Here is a 19,869-nt window from a genome sequence, read left to right on the forward strand (position 1 = left end):
TAATGATGCGGCACGAGTCATTTTACATTTGCATCACATATTAATTTGTTAATATGTCCATGTGCTGAGCATTTACAAGTCTTTTCCTTTTAGTAGAGGGGCTAAATCAACCCCCAATCCATATATAACCTGATGGGGCTCACTCAACAGTCCTTCTGTACTAATTATCTTCTGGCTACTGAAGACCAGCCTCTTGTTCATGCAGTAGCTCTTCATCCGCAGAAAATTTATTTGCCATAAGTTTGAGATTACTGCTTGATTTTTTTTTCTTTGTGTGTGTGTGTGTGTGTGTGTGTGTGTGTGTGTGTGTGTGTGTGTGTGTGTGTGTGTGTGTGTTAGTTTTTGGCTTTGATAGTATGTTTTATTTATGGACCATACATCACATTTTGTATAATTCTGTTTTATGAAATTCCTTGGGATCACAAAATTAATATTGATTTTCTCTAAAACACATGCTGATTTTTATATTTTATTTGTGTTTTTTGTGACTGTAATAAGGTTTTATTTTTTCAGGTTCTGACTGATGTGTTGGCACTAATTGATACCAGCAATAAAGTTGACATTCGAACTGAAGAACCTGAACAGACCACCATCAGGATTTTGGGAATGTTGAGAGTTTTGAAATACAAACCTGGGCCTGAAACACCAGCGTAAGATGATCTATTGTATAAAAGAGTGCATGCTTGCATGTATGAATCCAGATGCATAGTTAAGCTTATACACTGAAGAGCCAAAGAAACTGGTACACCTGTCTAATATCATGTAGGGCCCCCATGAATATGCAGAAATGCCACAACATGATGTGCCATGGAATCAACTAATGCCTGAAGTAGTGCTGGAAGGAACTGACTCCACGAACCCTGCAGGGCTGTCCATTAATTAGTAAGAGTACGAGGGAGTAGAGATCTCTTCTGAACAGCACGTTGCAAGTCATACCTGATATGCTCAATAATGTTCATGTCTGGGCAGTTTAGTGGTCAGCGGAAGTGTTTAAACTCGGAACAGTGTTCCTGAAGCCACTCTGCAGCAATTCTGGACATGTGGGGTGTCACAGTGTCCTGTTGAAATTGCCCAAGTCCTTCGGAATGCACGATGGACATGAATGGATGGAGGTGATCAGACAGGATGCTTAAATACATGTCACATGTCAGAGTTGTATCTAGACACATCAAGGGTCCCACATCACTCCAACTGCACACACCCCACACCATTACAGAGCCTCCACCAGCTTGGACAGGCCCCTGCTGACATGCAGGGACCAAGGATTCATTATGTTGTCGCCATATCCGTACACGTCCATCCATTTGATACAATTTGAAACAAGACTTGTGTGACCAGGCAACATGTTTCTAGCCATCAACAGTCCAATGTCGGTGTTGATAGGCCCAGGCGAGGCATAAAGCCGTGTCTTGTGCAGTCATCAAAGGTACATGAGTGGTCCTTCGGCTCTGAAAGCTCATATGAATGAGGTTTCATTGAATGGCTCACGCGCTGACATGTTTGATGGCCCAGAATTAAATCTGCAGTAATTTGCAGAAGGGTTGCAATTCTGTCATGTTGAACAGTTCTCTTTAGTTGTCATAGGTCCCATTCTTGCAGGATCTTTTTCTGGCCGCAGCGATGTTGGAGATTTGATGATCTACCGGATTCCAGATATTCACGGTACATTGGTGAAATGGTTGTCCAGGAAAATGCCACTTCATCCCTACCTCAGAAATTCTGTGTCCCATTACTTGTGCGTCGACTATAATACTACGTTCAAAATCAATTAAATCTTGCTAAACTGCTATTGTAGCAGCTCTGTAACCAATGCAACAACTGTGTCAGACACTTGTTGTCTTATATAGGTGTTGCCGACCGCAGTGCCATGTTCTGCCTGTTTTCATATCCCTGTATTTGAATACACATGCTTATACCAGTTTCTTTGGCACTTCAATGTATGATAGGTTATTGGAAATACTGAAATGACAACTTTTTTACATGCACAAGTAGAAAAAGGTACCTGTATTTGATGGAAAAAAAGTAGCAAAACTCATGCACGTGTTCTCTTCAAGACTAGTGTATATTCATAAATACTGAGTGACTCACTATAATAGTATTGTATGTGTTTCTTCCTGTTCAGTTCAAGGACGAATGACTACTTGTATGCCTCTTTGTATGCTGTTTCTAACATGATTTAGTCTTCATGGTTTCTATAGGAATGATACATGATGTTTTATTTATTTATTTGTGTTCATTCGTTCATTCATTCATTCATTCATTCATTCATTCATCCAAGGGTCATCTTGGAATGATATGGGGTTTGTCATCATAACTGAATGAAAATAAATAGCTAAAATTTTTTTGTGGAATGTAGAAGTATGCTTTCAGAGGATAGGATAAGTGCTGAGAAGTGGGCATGATGAAGAAACCATCCTTCACTATTGTACAACGTTTTTGGTAGAAACACAGTTTTGCTGCATGTATCAGAAACCCATGCTAATGACTGCATAACCCTGATTGCTGCTATACCTTTGCACTAAGTCCAGTCTCTTTGGAAAATTGTCTTCACGAGCTGACAACCATGCCACTATTCCATTATTTTCCAGTCCACCAGTCCACCTACACATGTCGTTCCCTCAGTCCATCTGAAAAACTCAGCCAACACCCCCCCCCCCCCTCCCCCACTCCCAATGCCCCTCCCCCTCCTGTGATGAGTATGATGTTGAGCTCTGGAGAATGACAAAACATTATTATCATGCACTATATATGTTGGTACATGATATTTTTGCAAAAGCATTACAGAACTGTAATGTGACAAGGTGATGTAGTTATCCACTTTCCTTATGAACTTCTGCTTCGAATTCTATGAGTAATCTTAGATTGTGTAATGTGCGTTACTTATAAACAATTTTTAGCTGCCTTTTTAAACAGATGTGTTTTAGAAATCTTTTTATTCTTCGTTGGCAGTTTATTATGCAATTTTATTCCCTGGTAGAAAATCTTGTTTTTTGTTTGTTTTTCCATGGTAAATGTGAGTCCAGACTGCTGCTCTTCTAATATGCAGAACAGATTGATAGACATACTGACTTTGTGCAGTAAGGATACCCAGTTTTTTTTAACATTTCTTTATAGTGATCCTGTCTACTACTTCTAGTTATTATCATCACAACTCCAGAATGAGATTTTCACTCTGCAGCGGAGTGTGCACTGATATGAAACTTCCTGGCAGATTAAAACTGTGTGCTCGACTGAGACTCCAACTCGGGACCTATTTGCCTTTCGGAGATACTGGCAGAAGTAAAGCTGTGAGGACCGGGCGTGAGTCGTGCTTCGGTAGCTCAGATGGTAGAGCACTTGCCCGCGAAAGGCAAAGGTCCCGAGTTCGAGTCTTGGTCGGGCACACAGTTTTAATCTGCCAGGAAGTTTCATATCATTACAACTCTTTTCTGCAGTTTAAAAATTGTATCCACGTTCTGTGCCTTTGATCCCCTGATAAAAACCCCATAGCTAACAACTGAGTGTGTGTAAGAGTAGTATGTCACATAAGACATTGGCTGCTATAAAGAGATGATAAAACTCTAAGATCAAAACATGTGAATGGCGTATTTTTTATCAGCATCTGTGTGTACTCATTCCATGGTAACTGACAATCAGTATTCGCACCTAACCACCTTATGCTTATTACAACATCTATAAATTTAATATCTATGCTTAATGCAACAGAAATGTGTTCCCTCTTTATGCTGAAGTGCGTATTGTTTGTTTTCTTTATGTTCCATGTGAATAGTTGCATATGGGGGGGGGGGGGGGGGCAAAATAATGGAAACTGATTAATAATTGCTGCTTGAATAATTAAAAAAATTAATTGGAAAGAATAATTGAAAGAAATTGGAAGGTACACACATCATGAAAAGGACGTTTCTCTTTTAAACTAAATACCATTTTTCGTGTTTTTGTTCTTGTTCAGGACAAACCCATTTGACCTGAACCAATATGACGTTTGGGCAAGTGTATTATCAGCAGAATCTTTTAACTTATTTAGAACATTATTTTAGTTTAGGGAGGTAGCGTCATCTGTAAATAGCACTGTATTGGAACTTATAATGGAGGGTAGGTCATTGATCATTACCAAAAACAAAAATGCTCCCAATACAGATCCCTGCAGAACTCCCACCTTAGTTTGTTCCTCAGTAGACTTTTCTGTGCCAATACACACAACTTGCCTATGGTTTTGGAGATAAGACTTTAGTTGTTTTAGGCTGTTCTCTGCAGTGTGTAATGTCCTACGCAGTCAAATGCTTTACTCAGGTCACAGAACGTGGCTTGAGCGAATCCCTTCTCCTCAAACGCATTAAGAACACATTTAAGTACAGTGTCTGTTGCGTCTACTGTTGATGATATTTTTCTAAGTCCATATTGTGCTACATTAAATATTCCAAATTTTTCAAAATGAGCAGGAAACTGATGGTAAATGATGTATTCTATTATTTTGGTCATGACTGGAACTATTGATATTGTTCTGAAACTTACAGGGTTGTCTTTGTCACCCTTTTTATACACAGGAACCACTCTAGATAATTTCAGCTACTCTGGAAAGTATACCTCTGATAAACATTTATTTATGCAATGAGTCAATGGATAAACAATGGAATCAGTTACTTTCTTCAGCAAATTGCAAGACATGTCATAAATATCAGCACTGTCTGATGGCTTGAAGTCCCTTACTATTTTTAATGCAGCACTATACGTAACCCCAGAGAAAGTGAGAATATTATTGTAGGGCATCCCATGATAATTTTTTTCTAAGAGTTTCGATGGACTTCTTTCAGGTTTACTGATGCCATTGCTCACTTCCTCGATAGATGTATTAAAATAATCATTAAACTCTTGTGGAGAGAGATTGATTTTGACCTTATGTGAGTCTTTGGCAACGCTATTTATGAGACTCCAAGCAGCTCTGCATTTATTGTTAGAAGTCTGAATGTGCTGGGCATTGTATGACTTTTTTGCCTCAGTAACTGCTTTTTTGTAATCATTTCTCCACACTTGTTCTGTAGTAGGTTTATAGTTAACACACTGTAGATTGAACTGTCGCAGTAGGTTTTTCAGATCACTAACACTGCGCTTGTCAGTTGACATGTCAAAATTAGAATTAAGATCATCATCTGTTATATTGTCATAGTTGGTAAATCTTTTCTCAGTGAGTGCACATAAAAGGATGTCCAATTTTTCTAAGAACGCGCTTCTAATACCATTGGAAGATCTGTACAATGATACTACTATTAGCTTCATACTACTTATGACCTGACCTGGCTTCAAAATTCAGTTCTTCACATAAATAATTTAGATCAAAGTTACCAGTGTTGCAGTTGATTCATCTACCAACATAAATTGCTACACCACCTCTCTTGTGAACTCTTCTGCAGTAACTGTTTGATAAACTATAATTTTTGAACTTATAAACTGGAATTTCATCTTCAGTGGCACAATGTTCACCTAAACATTTTGTGATGAGCAGCAGTCTATACCAATTCTATTGTTATTGCATCCTGGATTTTCCATTGTTAGTTTTGGGAATTTTCTTGTTTGATATTATCCCATACCGCTTTGAACTTGATAGAAGCACCTTCTATACACTGTTCAGAAACGGGATCAGTTTTTCTTTGTACTAGTCTTCACATTTTAAATAAGCTTTATAAACAGTGTCATTCAGCTGTGCTCCTAGTTTAGAATTTATACTCTCAGGAACTCTTTCCTACAGTGAACCTGATGGCTTTTAATCATTTCTTTTATTGCTTTTATTTAGGGCTAGTTTTGAATAATGTTGAGCAAGGATACTCTAAATAAGCAAATATCCCTTATAGATAATTATCAAAATCTGTCGCACTGTTCACAGTTCATAGGATGCTCACAACATCAACAAAATTAATGGAGTAAAAGAATCTGAGGTTCATTGTTTGCTGGTACGAAGAAGCAGAAAAGTGAGAGAAACAGAAAGTTTGTAGTGAGGAGAAGAGTCAGTTACAGCCATATTGAAAGGAATACACAATAAATTCTGAATGGATATTAAAAATCTGTCTCCATTTATTATTACAGTATTATTATTATTGTTGTTGTTATTATTTTTATATGGATGGGGCAGATGTGGACTCTGACCACAATCTATTGGTTATGACCTGTAGATTAAAACTGAAGAAACTGCAAAAAGGTGGGAATTTAAGGAGATGGGACCTGGATAAACTGAAAGAACCAGAGGTTGTACAGAGTTTCAGGGAGAGCATAAGGGAACAATTGACAGGAATGGGGGAAAGAAATACAATAGAAGAAGAATGGGTAGCTTTGAGGGATGAAGTAGCGAAGGCAGCAGAGGATCAAGTAGGTAAAAAGACGAGGGCTAATAGAAATCCTTGGGTAACAGAAGAAATATTGAATTTAATTGATGAAAGGAGAAAATATAAAAATGCAGTAAATGAAGCAGGCAAAAAGGAATACAGACGTCTCAAAAATGAGATCGACAGGAAGTGCAAAATGGCTAAGCAGGGATGGCTAGAGGACAAATGTAAGGATGTAGAGGCCTATCTCACTAGGGGTAAGATAGATACTGCTTACAGGAAAATTAAAGAGACCTTTGGAGAGAAGAGAACCACTTGTATGAATATCAAGAGCTCAGATGGAAACCCAGTTCTAAGCAAAGAAGGGAAAGCAGAAAGGTGGAAGGAGTATATAGAGGGTCTATACAAGGGCGATGTACTTGAGGACAATATTATGGAAATGGAAGAGGATGTAGATGAAGATGAAATGGGAGATATGATACTGCGTGAAGAGTTTGACAGAGCACTGAAAGACCTTAGTCGAAACAAGGCCCTCGGAGTAGACAACATTCCATTGGAACTACTGACGGCCTTGGGAGAGCCAGTCCTGACAAAACTCTACCATCTGGTGAGCAAGATGTATGAAACAGATGAAATACCCTCAGACTTCAAGATGAATATAATAATTCCAATCCCAAAGAAAGCGGGTGTTGACAGATGTGAAAATTATCGAACTATCAGTTTAATAAGTCACAGCTGCAAAATACTAACACGAATTCTTTACAGACAAATGGAAAAACTAGTAGAAGCCAACCTCGGGGAAGATCATTTTGGATTCCGTAGAAACACTGGAACATGTGAGGCAATATTGACCTTACGACTTATCTTAGAAGAAAGATTAAGGAAAGGCAAACCTACGTTTCTAGCATTTGTAGACTTAGAGAAAGTTTTTGACAATGTTGAGTGGAATACTCTCTTTCAAATTCTGAAGGTGGCTGGGGTAAAATACAGGGAGCAAAAGGCTATTTACAATTTGTACAGAAACCAGATGGCAGTTATAAGAGTTGAGGGGCATGAGAGGGAAGCAGTGGTGGGGAAGGGAGTAAGACAGGGTTGTAGCCTCTCCCCGATGTTGTTCAATCTGTATATTGAGCAAGCAGTAAAGGAAACAAAAGAAAAATTCGGAGTTGGTATTAAAATTCATGGAGAAGAAATAAAAACTTTGAGGTTCGCTGATGACATTGTAATTCTGTCAGAGACAGCAAAGGACTTGGAAGAGCAGTTGAATGGAATGGACAGTGTCTTGAAAGGAGGATATAAGATGAACATCAACAAAAGCAAAACAATGATAATGGAATGTAGTCGAATTAAGTCGGGTGATTCTGAGGGAATTAGATTAGGAAATGAGGCACTTAAAGTAGTAAAGGAGTTTTGCTATTTGGAGAGCAAAATAACTGATGATGGTCGAAGTAGAGAGGATATAAAATGTAGACTGGCAATGGCAAGGAAAGCGTTTCTGAAGAAGAGAAATTTGTTAACATCCAGTATTGATTAAGTGTCAGGAAGTCATTTCTGAAAGTATTCGTATGGAGTGTAGCCATGTATGGAAGTGAAACATGGACGATAAATAGTTTGGACAAGAAGAGAATAGAAGCTTTCGAAATGTGGTGCTACAGAAGAGTGCTGAAGATTAGATGGGTAGATCACAGAACTAATGAGGAAGTATTGAATCGGATTGGGGAGAAGAGAAGTTTGTGGCACAACTTGACCAGAAGAAGGGATCAGTTGGTAGGACATGTTCTGAGGCATCAAGGGATCACAAATTTAGTATTGGAGGGCAGCGTGGAGGGTAAAAATCGTAGAGGGAGACCAAGAGATGAATACACTAAGCAGATTCAGAAGGATGTAGGTTGCAGTAGGTACTGGGAGATGAAAAAGCTTGCACAGGATAGAGTAGCATGGAGAGCTGCATCAAACCAGTCTCAGGACTGAAGACCACAACAACAACAAATGGATGGGGGAAGGCAGAAACTTAAGTTGTCTGTCATCATTTTTATTTATCATTTCCAACCTGGAATTTCCTTTATTATATTGTTCCACACATACCGTTATTTACAGTACTTTGCCTAAAATTTTTGCAAACCTATCAGTATCTGTGTGTACTCATCATATCATAGTGAAGCTAAGTGTTGGCAAAGTTTACCCACCTATTTCTGCTGCTAATCTTGTCGTATTTGGCTTTTAAAAAAATACAAAAAGATTATTTTATATTGTGTTTCTACAGCACATTATTGTATCTGGCTTAAAGTATTTTGTCTGCCTGTTTGTTTTTTAAGCTGAATGCACATTATTGATTTAGTTTATTTTTTCTTTTTTTAGTTATATTTGTCGGTCATGACTTGAGCTGTGCTGTATTACAGTTTTTTTGAAACACATCTGACTGGTTTTTGCTGTATTTACCATTGTGGAACTTCCTTTTTAAAGTTGGAAAGCATTGAAGCCTGCTAATGCTAATTTTATCTTTAGAGGTTTATTTTAATAATTTTTCTTTTACTTCCAATTTTACGTGTTACATTCTCCTTCATTTTAGATCAGTATTCAGACAGGGCTTAGTCCAAGGAGACAAACACATTATTCATCCAATATTGGAATGGCTATTCCAGAATATGGAGGCTCTGAAGAAGAGGGCTTATTTATCAAAGTACCTTGTAAAGGTGGAAGTGCCTCCTGACAAACTTGCGGATCAGGATCTGGCAGCACTTTATGAGCAGGTAACAGTCAGACTCGAACTTTCAAAATTATAGGCTCCTGAGGAACTATTAACTTTAAAAGCATTGTCTCTCCTCCACACTTGATTGCATACGCTTTCAGAATTTTCACTCATTTTTCAGGTGTTTCCAGATGCATTCATGGTGTTACACAACACAACTGTCTAACTTGTTTCTCTACTCTGTTGCTGTATTCTAAGGAGTAGGGGATAGCTTTTGCTTTTGTTGAAATGCTTATGTCATTCAGTTAAATTTGGTGACAAACATTGTGGGTGTGTGTGTATATGAGGGGTGGGGGGACACAGGGGGAGGATGCCTGTGCGAAACTTTGGTAATAATGGTAGAAAATTGGTTTAAAAAATATGGCTCCCAATTGTGGGTTGCTTAGTGTGCCCACTCACATAATGCCATACATTCTAAGGATATTTTAATGATCGTCATAAAACCTTTGTTTGTGTGGCCATCTTCCGCAGCATCTGTTAATGTCTGTTACTGTAGGTTATCCGTCTTGAGATGACTGCAATCTAATTAAAAAGAATTAAACCAGACACATTTCACTTTTATTTATAAATCATTTTCTGTGGTTATTGGCGTTTCTTTACATATTCTGCTCCTTCCCGCCTTGCTAGCAGCAGTTGCTGTTGAAAGGCTCCATTTCTCATTGCACTTGGCTGTTTTTGGCATTCTGCAGTGTTTCCTACACTGCAGTGCTGGAAATATTGCAGATTGCCAAAAAATGCCAAGTGCAGATGTGAAATGAAGCCTTTCGACAGCAGCCGCTGCTAGCAAGGAGGGAAGGAGCACAATATGTAAAGGAACACCAATAATTACAGAAGATACAGATAGCCGTACCGTAAGTGCAACCACAATGGAGGGGTATCTGTTGAGAGGCCAGACAAACGTGTGGTTCCTGAAGAGGGGCAGCAGCATTTTCAGTAGTTGCAGGGCAACAGTCTGAATGATTGACTGATCTGGCCTTGTAACACTAACCAAAGCAGCCTTGCTGTGCCGGTACTGCGAACGGCCGAAAGCAAGGGGAAACTATGGTCGTAATTTTTCCCGAGGGCATGCAGCTTTACTGTATGATTACATGATGATGGCGTCCTCTTGGGTAAAATATTCCAAAGGTAAAATAGTCCCCCATTCAGATCTCCGGGCGGGGACTACTCAGGAGGACATCGTTATCAGGAGAAAGAAAACTGGCGTTCTACGGACCGGAGCGTGGAATGTCAGATCCCTTAATCGGGCAGGTAGGTTAGAAAATTTAAAAAAGGAAATGGATAGGTTAAAGTTAGATATAGTGGGAATTAGTGAAGTTCGGTGGCAGGAGGAACAAGACTTCTGGTCAGGTGAATACAGGGTTATTAATACAAAATCAAATAGGGGTAATGCAGGAGTCGGTTTAATAATGAATAAAAAAGTAGGAGTGTGGGTAAGCTACTACAAACAGCATAGCAAACTCATTATTGTGGCCAAGATAGACACGAAGCCCATGCCTACTACAGTAGTACAAGTTTATATGCCAACTAGCTCTGCAGATGACGAAGAAATCGAAGAAATGTATGATGAAATAAATGAAATTATTCAGATAGTGAAGGGAGACGAAAATTTAATAGTCATGGGTGACTGGAGTTCGGTAGTAGGAAAAGGGAGAGAAGGAAACGTAGTATGTGAATATGGATTGGGGCTAAGAAATGAAAGAGGAAGCCGCCTGTTAGAATTTTGCACAGAGCACAACTTAATCATAGCTAACACTAGGTTCAAGAAACATAAAAGAAGGTTGTATACGTGGAAGAAGCCTGGAGATGCTGACAGGTTTCAGATAGATTACATAATGGTAAGACAGAGATTTAGGAACCAGGTTTTAAATTGTAAGACATTTCCAGGGGCAGATGCGGACTCTGATCACAATCTATTGGTTATGACCTGTAGATTAAAACTGAAGAAACTGCAAAAAGGTGGGAATTTAAGGAGATGGGACCTGGATAAACTGAAAGAACCAGAGGTTGTACAGAGTTTCAAGGAGAGCATAAGGGAACAATTGACAGGAATGGGTGAAAGAAATACAGTGGAAGAAGAATGGGCAGCTTGGAGAGATGAAGTAGTGAAGGCAGCAGAGGACCTAGTAGGTAAAAAGACGAGGGCTAGTAGAAATCCTTGGGTAACAGAAGAATACTGAATTTAACTGATGAAAGGAGAGAATGTCAAAATGCAGTAAATGAAGCAGGCAAAAAGGAATACAAACGTCTCAAAAACGAGATCGACAGGAAGTGCAAAATGGCTAAGCAGGGATGGATAGAGGACAAATGTAAGGATGTAGAGGGTTATTTCACTAGGGGTAAGATAGATACTGCCTACAGGAAAATTAAGGAGACCGTTGGAGAAAAGAGAACTACTTGTATGAATATCATGAGCTCAGATGGAAACCCAGTTTTAAGCAAAGAAGGGAAAACAGAAAGGTGGAGGGAGTATATAGAGGGCCTATACAAGGGCAATGTATTCGAGGACAATATTATGGAAATGGAAGAGGGTGTAGATAAAGATGAAATGGGAGATACGATACTGCGTGAAGAGTTTGACAGAGCACTGAAAGACCTGAGTCGAAACAAGGCCCCCGGAGTAGACAACATTCCATTAGAACTACTGACGGCCTTGGGAGAGCCAGTCCTGACAAAACTCTACCATCTGGTGAGCAAGATGTTTGAGACAGGCGAAATACCCTCAGACTTCAAGAAGAATATAATAATTCCAATCCCAAAGAAAGCAGGTGCTGACAGATGTGAAAATTACCGAACAATCAGTTTAATAAGTCACAGCTGCAAAATACCAATGTGAATTCTTTACAGACGAATGGAAAAACTGGTAGAAGCGGACCTTGGGGAAGATCAGTTTGGATTCCGTAGAAATGTTGGAACATGTGAGGCAATACTGACCGTACGACTTACCTTAGAAGCTAGATTAAGGAAAGGCAAACCTACGTTTCTAGCATTTGTAGACTTGGAGAAAGCTTTTGACAATGTTGACTGGAATACTCTCTTTCAAATACTGAAGGTGGCAGGGGTAAAATACAGGGAGCGAAAGGCTATTTACAATTTGTACAGAAACCAGATGGCAGTTGAGGGGCATGAAAGGGGAGCAGTGGTTGAGAAAGTAGTGAGACACGGTTGTAGCCTATCCCCAATGTTATCCAATCTGTATATTGAGCAAGCAGTGAAGGAAACAAATGAAAAATTCTGAGTAGGTATTTAAATCCATGGAGAAGAAATAAAAACTTCGAGGTTCGCCAATGACATTGTAATTCTGTCAGAGACAGCAAAGGACTTGGAAGAGCAGTTGAACGGAATGGACAGTGTCATGAAAGGAGGGTATAAGATGAACATCAACAAAAGCAAAACAAGGATAATGGAATGTAGTCGAATTAAGTCGGGTGATGCTGCCGGAATTAGATTAGGAAATGAGACACTTAAAGTAGTAAAGGAGTTTTGCTATTTGGGGAGCAAAATAACTGATGATGGTCGAAGTAGAGAGGATATAAAATGTAGACTGGCAATGGCAAGAAAAGCATTTCTGAAGAAGAGAAATTTGTTAACATCGAGTATAGATTTAAGTGTCAGGAAGTCGTTTCTGAAAGTATTTGTATGGAGCGTAGCCATGTATGGAAGTGAAACATGGACAAATGGAAGTGAAACATGGACGATAACTAGTTTAGACAGGAAGAGACTAGAAGCTTTCGAAATGTGGTGCTACAGAAGAGTGCTGAGATTAGATGGGTAGATCATATAACTAATGAGGAGGTATTGAATAGGATTGGGGAGAAGAGAAGTTTGTGGCACAACTTAACTAGAAGAAGGGATTGGTTGGTAGGACATGTTCTGAGGCATCAAGGGATCACCAATTTAGTATTGGAGGGCAGTGTGGAGGGTAAAAATCGTAGAGGGAGACCAAGAGATGAATACGCTAAACATATTCAGAAGGATGTAGGTTGCAGTAGGTACTGGGAGATGAAGAAGCTTGCACAGGATAGAGTAGCGTGTAGAGCTGGATCAAACCAGTCTCAGGACTGAAGACCACAAGAACAACAACAACAACGACAACAACAACAACAACAGCTTTATAAATAAAAGTGGAATGCTTCTGGTGTAATTCTTTTTAATTAGATTGCAGTCAGCTCAAGATAACCTATAGTAACAGTGATTCATACCTAACTATGTTCAATATGCCTCTCCCTCTCCTCCCTCTCCCTCTTCTCCTCCTCCCTCTTCCTCTCCCTTCATCCCCTTGGCCATCCGCCGCCCTCTCCCACACAAATGATTTCGGTTTATATTTGAAGTTGATTTTATTATCAACTGAATTCTTCATGTCGCTGAGTAGATGGTCAATGATTTTTATGGCAGAATAACTCACTCCTTCCTGTGCCACAGTAAGGTACAGTTGTTTTCACACTGTGATCGATTGTTGACCACAAAATTCAGGAGAGAGTAATTGTACTCACAAGCTTTTGTCAGTGTGCCCAAAAGTCTACACATTAGCATTATTACATGCTTCTGTGGAACAAACAGTTTTTTCCTCTATGACGAGTTACCCTAGAATGTAATGCCATAAGACATCAATGAATGAAATTGGAAAAGTTAGTCAACTTCTTTTACATTTTTGTCTCCAAAATGTGACACTATCAGTTATCCAAAAGTTGCATCACTAAAACATTTGAGATAATCTGTAACATGTAACTTCAAGTTATTATCAATATAAACAGTTAGTACTGAATTGCATGTATTGTGTTCTAACTAACTTCAGCAAAAGTGTGTTTGCAGAAAAGCAATTGCTAATTTTCAAGACAATTTTATTTACGCGTTCAAGCATTGGAATCTACTCCAGTTGTCATGCTTATAATACTTGCATCTTCTCTGTTTCTTTCATACGGGGAGGAAGATTATTTGTATATATCAAGAACATACCCAATATCAAACAGAGTGGGGTGGCACAGTGGTTAGCACATTGGACTCACATTCGTTAGGATGACGGTTCAAACCCACGTCCTGCCATCCTGATTTAGGTTTCCTGTGATTTCCCCTAAATCGCTTCAGGAAAATGCCAGGATGGTTCCTTTGAGAGGGCATGGCTGACTTCCTTCCCCGTCCTTCCTGATGATCTCACTGTTTGGTCCCCTTCCCCCAAATCTACCAAACAACCAACCCAATACAAATACTTCTAGTCAACCTTTAGTGATGATTCCCCATTATGAAGATGCATTTTTAGTTAGATATGATGAAAGCTAGTTACCAGGAGGGGGGGGGAGGGGGTGTTCAAAAGTCTCTCCGCAGTTCTGTATGATTGTTAGCCGGCATGCCTTTTGCCGCATTGAATGTTCCGAAATGAAACTCAGTGAAATACAAGTTATTAGTTTATTGAATATTCATTTTTACTTACAAATTTTCACATTAAATGTTGAAAGTGTCCCTCCCTGTTGTTGAATACACAATTCAATTCGTCTAATCATGTTTCCAAACACAAGCTGTAACATTTCTTCTGTAACAGAAGCAGTGAAAGTGGATATTGCAGTTTTCAATTCATCAATGGATTTTGGATGGTTTTTATAGACAATTGGTTTTGTTGCACACCAGAAGAAAAGGTCAGGTGTTGTTAAGTCAGGCAATCGTGGAGTTAAAAGTCCCTGTGAAATTATGCGATCATCAAAAACATCAGCATGCTGTGACATTGAAATGCGAGCTGTATGCGCAGTTGCACCATCTTGTTGAAAATAACCATTCAGTATTTAAGTTAACAGAAATTCTCCTATGAATGGGTACAGAATATCACTGCAGTATTGTTGTGCATTTATTGTTTAATTGAAAAACCCAGCCAGGTGAACAATCATATGGCATGCGCAACTAACAATCATACGGATACGGCACTGCGGAGAGACTTTTTGAACACCCCGTACAATAATATTTGACCTTTTGTAGCAGAATACTGAAAACTGCAGAATCAAATGCTTTTGACAAGTCACAGAAGATACAAATTGGCAATATCTTGTCATTCAAATTTTGTGTAATGTGATTTGTGAATTGAAAAATAATGTGTTGTGTGGAGGGACCGTTTTGAAATCCAAATTGAGATTAAGTATCTTGTTTTGAGAGAGATGTTTTACAGTTCCTGTATACATAATTTTTTTCGGTTACTTTGAAAATGAGATAAGTAGTGAGAACAGTTAGTAATTTTGTGTAAAAACAGTGACTTCTTTTTTTCAATAGAATTTTATTTTCATTTTCAACCAAACAAGCTTCACATTCAGTTATTGTTGTTCTTAGTTTCAAGATAAACAACACTGAATTACCAGCTGAAGGTGATTTACTGCAGATGTTACACTGTAGTGAAATGTGAATTAGGCAGAGTCATAATGTTCAATATTGTGTCATTCACTCTTCAGTGTCATGTTCAGTGTTGTGATATCTCCTGTCATATTAAAACTATGTACCAAAATGGGAGTCAAACCTACACTCATACCTTACCAACTGAGCTATCCATGCATGACTTGTTAGCCATCTTTGCAGCTACAGTTCCTGCCTGTGCCCTTCCTGCTTTTGAAGTTGTACATGTTGTTTGTTGTTGTGGTCTTCAGTCCTGAGACTGGTTTGATGCAGCTCTCCATGCTACTCTATCCTGTGCAAGCTTCATCATCTCCCAGTACCTACTGCAACCTACATCCTTCTGAATCTGCTTAGTGTATTCATCTCTTGGTCTCCCTCTACGATTTTTACCCTCCATGCTGCCCTCCAATGCTAAATTTGTGATCCCTTGATGCCTCAAAACATGTCCTACCAACCGATCCCTTCTTCTAGTCAAGTTGTGCCACAAACTTCTCTTCTCCCCAATCCTATTCAATACCTCCTCATTAGTTACATGATCTACCCACCTTATCTTCAGCATTCTTCTGTAGCACCACATTTCGAAAGCTTCTATTCTCTTCTTGTCCAAACTATTTATCGTCCATGTTTCACTTCCATACATGGCTACACTCCATACAAATACTTTCAGAAACGACTTCCTGACACTTAAATCTATAATCGATGTTAACAAATTTCTCTTCTTCAGAAACGATTTCCTTGCCATTGCCAGTCTACATTTTATATCCTCTCTACTTCAACCATCATCAGTTATTTTACTCCCTAAATAGCAAAACTCCTTTACTACTTTAAGTGTCTCATTTCCTAATCTAATTCCCTCAGCATCACCCGATTTAAATTGACTACATTCCATTATCCTTGTTTTGCTTTTGTTGATGTTCATCTTATATCCTCCTTTCAAGACACTGTTCATTCCGTTCAACTGCTCTTCCAAGTCTTTTGCTGTCTCTGACAGAATTACAATGTCATCAGCGAACCTCAAAGTTTTTATTTCTTCTCCATGAATTTTAATACCAACTCCGAATTTTTCTTTTGTTTCCTTTACTGCTTGCTCAATATACAGATTGAACAACATCGGGGAGAGGCTACAACCCTGTCTTACTCCCTTCCCCACCACTGCTTCCCTCTCATGCCCCTCGACTCTTATAACTGCCATCTGGTTTCTGTACAAATTGTAAATAGCCTTTCGTTCCCTATATTTTACCCCTGCCACCTTCAGAATTTGAAAGAGAGTATTCCATTCAACATTGTCAAAAGCTTTCTCTAAGTCTACAAATGCTAGAAACGTAGGTTTGCCTTTCCTTAATCTTTCTTCTAAGATAAGTTGTAAGGTTAGTATTGCCTCACGTGTTCCAACATTTCTACGGAATCCAAACTGATCTTCCCCGAGGTCTGCTTCTACCAGTTTTTCCATTCGTCTGTAAAGAATTCGCGTTAGTATTTTGCAGCTGTGACTTATTAAACTGATAGTTCGGTAATTTTCACATCTGTCAACACCTGCTTTCTTTGGGATTGGAATTATTATGTTCTTCTTGAAGTCTGAGGGTATTGCACCTTTCTTATACATCTTGCTTACCAGATGGTAGAGTTTTGTCATGACTGGTTCTCCCAAGGCCATCAGTAGTTCTAATGGAATGTTGTCGACTCCCGGGGCCTTGTTTCGACTCAGGTCTTTCAGTGCTCTGTCAAACTCTTCACGCAGTATCTTATCTCCCATTTCGTCTTCATCTACATCCTCTTCCATTTCCATAATATTGTCCTCAAGTACATCGCCCTTGTATAAACCCTCTATATACTCCTTCCACCTTTCTGCCTTCCCTTCTTTGCTTAGAACTGGGTTGCCATCTGAGCTCATGATATTCATACAAGTGGTTCTCTTCTCTCCAAAGGTCTCTTTAATTTTCCTGTAGGCAGTATCTATCTTACCCCTAGTGAGACAAGCCTCTACATCCTTACATTTGTCTTCTAGCCATCCCTGCTTAGCCATTTTGCACTTCCTGTCGATCTCATTTTTGAGACGTTTGTATTCCTTTTTGCCTGCTTCATTTACTGCATTTTTATATTTTCTCCTTTCATCAATTAAATTCAATATTTCTTCTGTTACCCAAGGATTTCTATTAGCCCTCGTCTTTTTACCTACTTGATCCTCTGCTGCCTTCACTACTTCATCCCTCAGAGCTACCCATTCTTCTTCTACTGTATTTCTTTCCCCTATTCCTGTCAATTGTTCCCTTATGCTCTCCCTCAAACTCTGTACAACCTCTGGTTCTTTCAGTTTATCCAGGTCCCATCTCCTTAAATTCCCACCTTTTTGCAGTTTCTTCAGTTTCAATCTTCAGTTCATAACCAATAGATTGTGGTCAGAATCCACATCTGCCCCTGGAAATGTCTTACAATTTAAAACCTGGTCCCTAAATCTCTGTCTTACCATTATATAATCTATCTGATACCTTTTAGTATCTCCAGGATTCTACCAGCTATACAACCTTCTTTTATGATTCTTGAACCAAGTGTTAGCTATGATTAAGTTATGCTCTGTGCATAATTCTACAAGGCAGCTTCCTCTTTCATTTCTTCCCCCCAATCCATATTCACCTACTATGTTTCCTTCTCTCCCTTTTCCTACTGACGAATTCCAGTCAACCATGACTATTAAATTTTCTTCTCCCTTCACTACCTGAATAATTTCTTTTATGTCGTCATACATTTCTTCGATTTCTTCGTCATCTGCAGAGCTAGTTGGCATATAAACTTGTACTACTGTAGTAGGCATGGGCTTTGTGTCTATCTTGGCCACAATAATGCGTTCACTGTGCTGTTTGTAGTAGCTTACCCGCACTCCAATTTTTTTATTCATTATTAAACCTACTCCTGCATTACCCCTATTTGATTTTGTATTTATAACCCTGTAATCACCTGACCAAAAGTCTTGTTCCTCCTGCCACCGAACTTCACTAATTCCCACTATATCTAACTTTAACCTATCCATTTCCCTTTTTAAATTTTCTATCCTACCTGCCCGATTAAGGGATCTGACATTCCACGCTCCGATCTGTAGAACGCCAGTTTTCTATCTTCTGATAACGACGTACTCTTGAGTAGTCCCCGCCCGGAGATCCGAATGGGGGACTATTTTACCTCCGGAATATTTTACCCAAGAGGACTCCATCATCATGTAATCATACAGTAAAGCTGCATGTCCTTGGGAAAAACTACGGCTGTAGTTTCCCCTTGCTTTCAGCCGTTCGCAATACCAGCACAGCAAGGCCGTTTTGGTTAATGTTACAAGGCCAGATCAGTCAATCATCCAGGCTGTTGCCCCTGCAACTACTGAAAAGGCTGCTGCCCCTCTTCAGGAACCACACGTTTGTCTGGCCTCTCAACAGATACCCCTCCGTTGTGGTTGCACCTACGGTACGGCCATCTGTATCGCTGAGGCACGCAAGCCTCCCCACCGACGGCAAGGTCCATGGTTCATGGGGGGAAGAAGTTGTACATAAGTTGTACTAAGTACCTCACAAGACCAGCACCTTTAAAGAAGGGATATTTTGGTGAATGGCTGAGCCACTGCCTGGGGTTGGTTTCCAGAATTAATCTTTCTCTGTGTAGTGTTGTATGTATTGTTGTGAAACTTGCTGGCATGAAGTAGTGCCTGGATAGCTCAGTTGGTGAAAGCACTGCCTCAAAAGGAAATGATCTAGGTTTGTGTACTAGTCTGTCAGTGAGTTTTAATACATCTGAATATTTCACTAATAACCTTGTCTTGTCACCTTAACAATCTGTCTGTCAAGAGGGGTTATCAGGGTACCCACCAAATAAATTTTGTTGAAAAACTTCACTCAGATGTTCTTTAATCCCATGAAGAGAGAGGAAACCTTCGTATCATATGTGAAAATATCTGACACTCATCCTCAGTGTTGATGCATGTTACAGGCTGCATAACGCAATTATTCTTTGAAACACATTGATAACCTTTTAAATGTTACTACTAAAGATAAGTCATAAAATATTGTATTAACTCTGCAATGTTCTGTTTGGGAGTGTTACATATCCATATGCACACACACCCCTAACCCCTGCACACAAACAAAAGCAAAAGAAAGAGCAATGCTCTTAGTGAAGAATTTAAGGATGAATAATAAACATGGATCAGTAGCATAAATAGTTGAAATATAATAGTAGAAGTGATGGTGGTAGTAATGGTAATTACAGTTCCAATTCCACATCATAAATCATTCCTCAGTTAGGCCTTTTGAGAGCCTTTGATTGTTATATAGGTTGTTTCAGCAGAAACAGGCATATCTAAATGGTCCATTTACAGTACGCAGCTGTCTTAATAAAGCAATTCCTGAAGAATCTGTTGCCAGGATACTTGGACAATATTTCTTCGGCAACAAGGGCTGG

The 19,869-nt window shown here is 39.2% G+C and overlaps 1 protein-coding gene across 2 annotated transcripts in view; it reads left to right on the forward strand.

The window, feature by feature from the left end:
• The window catches only part of LOC124777230 (intraflagellar transport protein 81 homolog), a 112,218-nt gene that overhangs the window by 23,187 nt on the left and 69,162 nt on the right, over positions 1-19,869 (forward strand). For both annotated transcript variants that reach the window (XM_047252557.1, XM_047252556.1), the window contains exons 2-3: positions 514-650; positions 8,884-9,064. In XM_047252557.1, the coding sequence (XP_047108513.1) occupies positions 607-650; positions 8,884-9,064 (225 nt within the window). In that variant the 5' untranslated portion in view covers positions 514-606. The remainder of the gene's footprint in view (positions 1-513; positions 651-8,883; positions 9,065-19,869) is intronic.

This window comes from Schistocerca piceifrons, chromosome 2 (genome assembly GCF_021461385.2).
Source record: "Schistocerca piceifrons isolate TAMUIC-IGC-003096 chromosome 2, iqSchPice1.1, whole genome shotgun sequence".
Classification (NCBI taxonomy): Eukaryota; Metazoa; Arthropoda; class Insecta; order Orthoptera; family Acrididae; genus Schistocerca; species Schistocerca piceifrons.